Genomic DNA, 3,545 nt, shown 5'->3' with positions numbered 1-3,545 from the left:
GTAAATAATGTCACCAGGTTGGAGGTGGAGTGTAACCAGGGTAGTGTATAGTAAAATTAATGTCACCATGTGTGGAGTGGAGGTGTAACCAGGGTGTAGTGATGTAGTAAATTAATGTCACAGGTGTGGAGGTGGAGGTGTAACCAGGGTTAGTGATGTAGTAAATAATGTCACCAGGTGTGGAGTGTGACCAGGGTGTAGTGATGTAGTAAATTAATGTCACCATGTGGAGGGTGGAGGTGTAACCAGGGTGTAGTGATGTAGTAAATTAATGTCACCGTGTGTGGAGGTGAGGGTGTAACCAGGGTATAGTGCATGTAGTAAATTAATGTCACCATGTGTGGAGGTGGAGGTGTAACCAGGGTATAGTGATGTAGTAAATTAATGTCACCAGGTATGGAGGTGGAGTTGTAACCAGGGTGTAGTGATGTAGTAAATGAATGTTACCAGGTGTGGAAGGGGACCTACTGACAGTGTGAAACAGAATAATGTGATGTCTGTGGTTGACACCAACTAGAAGTACTGAGGGACTTAAATTGGGATGCAGAGCTGACGTCCTGTCTTCATGAGGCCTCTTCCTGACAACCAAAACGTCAGTGAAGGTCTTTACAATAAATGCATTTTTGGAGCAAACATATTATACAAGAAGAATAGTTGGAAAATATCCCTACAATTCGTCCATAACAATTGGCTTATTTCTCTTTACTTTCTCTTTACTTTTTCACCAGCTACACTAAAACCTGGTGTTTCCAGTGTTCTGTACCACAGTGGTCTCTACTGGCATGTCAACAGTACTGGTGTGGTTAACTTTCACAGCAGCGTACTGGACATCCTCCTCCTGTTTCTGGGGTTGAGACGGTTGGGCAGTGGAGTATTCAGGCACTTCCTGGTTTCTGTGTTGGGTGCTGGCGCAGTGAACGTTATCCTGGTTGTCTGTGTCCACTGTCGGTGCTGCAGTATGGGTCATGGCCATGCCTGAGATGTTGTCATACACGGGACTAGAGTCTCCCTGATGAGAGAGGACAGACAACATGAGGGTTGAAAAATAAAGTAATACCACAGTCATTGAGTCCATCTCTTCAAAGACCACTTTAGTTCTCAGTCAACTGATTCCAAAACTCACCTGTCCATTCTCTACTGTGTCTCTTCTGTCTCTTGTGTCGGAGGTGGATTTGGAGGCCTTCTTCCTGTTTTGTAAATTAAAGAATGAATGAACATATGAATGAATGAATCAATTCAAATCAATCAAGATCAATTATAAAAAACATAATGTAAAAAAATAGGTAAATTATTCACACTCACCTGAACCACATAAGGACAGAGAGACAGAGGATGAGAACCAGAACCACCACTATGATTCCTATAGATGCATTCTTCACAGAAGCTTGTTTCCCTAAAGCATAAAGAATGATATGAATGTTATCTGATAGTGTAACTTGAAATTTAAAATAAAAACACATCTTACCGGCTACCATGATCAATTGAGGTGTAGATATCTGGGCTCCAATTGTATTCTCAGCCTCACAGTAGTATTCTCCACTGTCCTCAGAGCTGATGTTAGTGATGCTATAACTCTGCCCTGACGCTTTTGGTTGGGTAACATTCTTCTTGTACCAGGTGTATTTGTCCACAGGTGGGTTGGCATCACTGCTGCAGGTCAGAGTCACTGAACTGCCCTCCACTAGTTCACCAGAAGGACTGACTGATACTGACACTCTCTTTGGGCCATCTAGTGTTGGGAATGACATACAAATGAACACACAGTGTACCCAAAATATAATACTAGAATTAAATTACAGTTAGATTATATATATTTATTGTACTCACATCTGACAGTGAGAGTCTCTTCAGCAGAGGGGAGATTCTCATGGCCGTTTACAGCACAGGAGTATCTGCCTGTATCCTCACTGCTGACTGGGTCTAGGTACAAGTAGTTATTTTTGGTCTTTGGGTTTGTGAGACGTTGTCTGTTCTTGTTCCAGATGTAGGTGGGGTTGGGGTTGTCAGTCAGAGTACAGGTGGTGCTACAGGTCAGTGTCACAGGCTGTCCCTCTGTCACTATAGTTTGAAATGTTGGCTTCAGGCCTGTGATTAAAAACAAACATTATAACCTTATCAACTTACCCAACAACCATTGTAATCAAATGACACGAGACGTCCATATTATATACAGACTGTCATTCCTAATGTACTGTATAATATCAAATTAAAACAGATTTCCAAAGACTTGAATGTAATTGATAAAGCGTTACAAAATAGTGTACCTGTGACGGACAGCCTGACTCCAGGACTGCCAGAATAGCTCTCACTTCTCACACTTTGAAAAACATGACCTTGTATGATCTGAGTCTCGAATGTGAACCAGTACTCAGCTGAGTCGCTCTCTCTCAGGTCTGTGATTCTCAGGGTGCAGTCGTTCACTCTGTCCCCATAGTATTCCACACGATCATCATTCTGAGGTTTCACAACAGACCATCTATAGAACCATGATGTCTCTGTGACTGTATGACCTCTGGGATATGTGTAAGAGCAGGTCAGATTCACTGTTGACCTCTTCAAGGTACAGATATTCTGAGGGTTGTAAGTCACCCTCCAGCCATTCTGACCCAGTACCACTGCAACACAGTCACACATCACAGGGCAACTAAAGAACCATTAAAGAAACCCATGGCCCACACCCAATTTCTTCCACAGTTGCGGAGAGATGAGCGAATGGAAACCACAAGCATATACTGTATGTGAGGTGTGAAGAGCAAATCTAAATATTAACAAGGAAATTAATAATTTACACCAAATTAACATTGAGAAGCAACGTATTGTGAATTGTTAGAATTGTTTAGAAATGTCTATAGATTGAATAGCAAAGGATAGGAAAAGGATGATTACTGAAAGGTTAGGAATGAGACCATACCTGTCTCAGACCAGATAAAGACCATCAACACACTTCCTGCTGTTCTCAATGCCATTGTTGCATCTCCATGCAGTCTTACAAACAGAAAGGTAGACAACTAAAACACACTTTATAACTGGTGAATAACTACACTTGATACTTAGCACACAACAGTATTATATATGTATTGCTCTAAATACATTTTCCCCCCTAATTCTGACCATAGCGTTAAGGCCAACGACCCTATCATTATCACAATATATGGTTTATTACTAAAAACATCAAATTAAACACAATGTTAAAAGATATTGTCACACATACTTACAGAGTGAAGTGGAAAGGACTTGTACAGTAAATCAACTGACTAGTAGTGAGTGGAAACAAGAACTAAGTGTGGTTGGCACATATTGAAAGTAGCTGATACAGAACTGTCCTTCCACTTTAGACATTAACATGCATGATGCTGTTACGAGGAGCGAAGGGAGGGAACCCAAGAGCGGACTCAGAAGAGGAAGCCGGGATGAATACACCGAAATGTTTATTGAACACAGAGAAATATGAAGTGCAGAACCGGGGTAGCTCAGATGAGTTGCAGAAAAACAGGAGTGTAGAATGAGGTTGGAGTTGCCTGAGTAGAACAGGGGAACAGGTCCTG

At 41.6% G+C, this 3,545-nt stretch overlaps 1 protein-coding gene and 1 long non-coding RNA gene across 2 annotated transcripts; one reads left to right on the top strand and one right to left on the bottom strand.

Annotated features, from left to right (window-relative positions):
* The first annotated feature begins 73 nt into the window (after nucleotides 1-73).
* On the top strand, nucleotides 74-1,065 carry LOC139029028 (uncharacterized). The gene is made up of 2 exons (XR_011481245.1): nucleotides 74-125; nucleotides 233-1,065. It is a non-coding gene; the product is annotated as an uncharacterized lncRNA (long non-coding RNA).
* LOC111976467 (B-cell receptor CD22-like) lies at nucleotides 734-2,668 on the bottom strand. The gene is made up of 5 exons (XM_024005305.2): nucleotides 2,265-2,668; nucleotides 1,828-2,085; nucleotides 1,303-1,729; nucleotides 1,124-1,187; nucleotides 734-1,009 (listed from the first exon to the last, which is right to left on the bottom strand). The coding sequence occupies exons 1-5, from the start codon at nucleotides 2,632-2,634 to the stop codon at nucleotides 734-736; spliced, it is 1,395 nt and encodes a 464-aa protein (XP_023861073.1). The 5' UTR covers nucleotides 2,635-2,668.
* Nucleotides 2,669-3,545: the final 877 nt, after the last annotated feature.

The sequence above is a fragment of the Salvelinus sp. IW2-2015 genome, linkage group LG2, assembly GCF_002910315.2.
Source record: "Salvelinus sp. IW2-2015 linkage group LG2, ASM291031v2, whole genome shotgun sequence".
In the NCBI taxonomy this organism is placed as follows: domain Eukaryota; kingdom Metazoa; phylum Chordata; class Actinopteri; order Salmoniformes; family Salmonidae; genus Salvelinus; species Salvelinus sp. IW2-2015.
The sequence above is the reverse complement of the archived record's forward strand: the minus strand, read 5'-3'. Positions and strand labels throughout refer to the sequence as shown.

Coding starts and splice junctions, on each gene's coding strand:
- LOC111976467 (XM_024005305.2), bottom strand. CDS start 2,634: ATGTGTGACTGTGTTGCAGTGGTACTGGGTCAGAATGGCTGGAGGGTG. Junction 1,730..1,827: donor AGAGACTCTCACTGTCAGAT/GTGAGTACAATA, acceptor TCCCAACACTAG/ATGGCCCAAAGAGAGTGTCA. Junction 1,010..1,123: donor ACACAGTAGAGAATGGACAG/GTGAGTTTTGGA, acceptor CTCTCTCATCAG/GGAGACTCTAGTCCCGTGTA.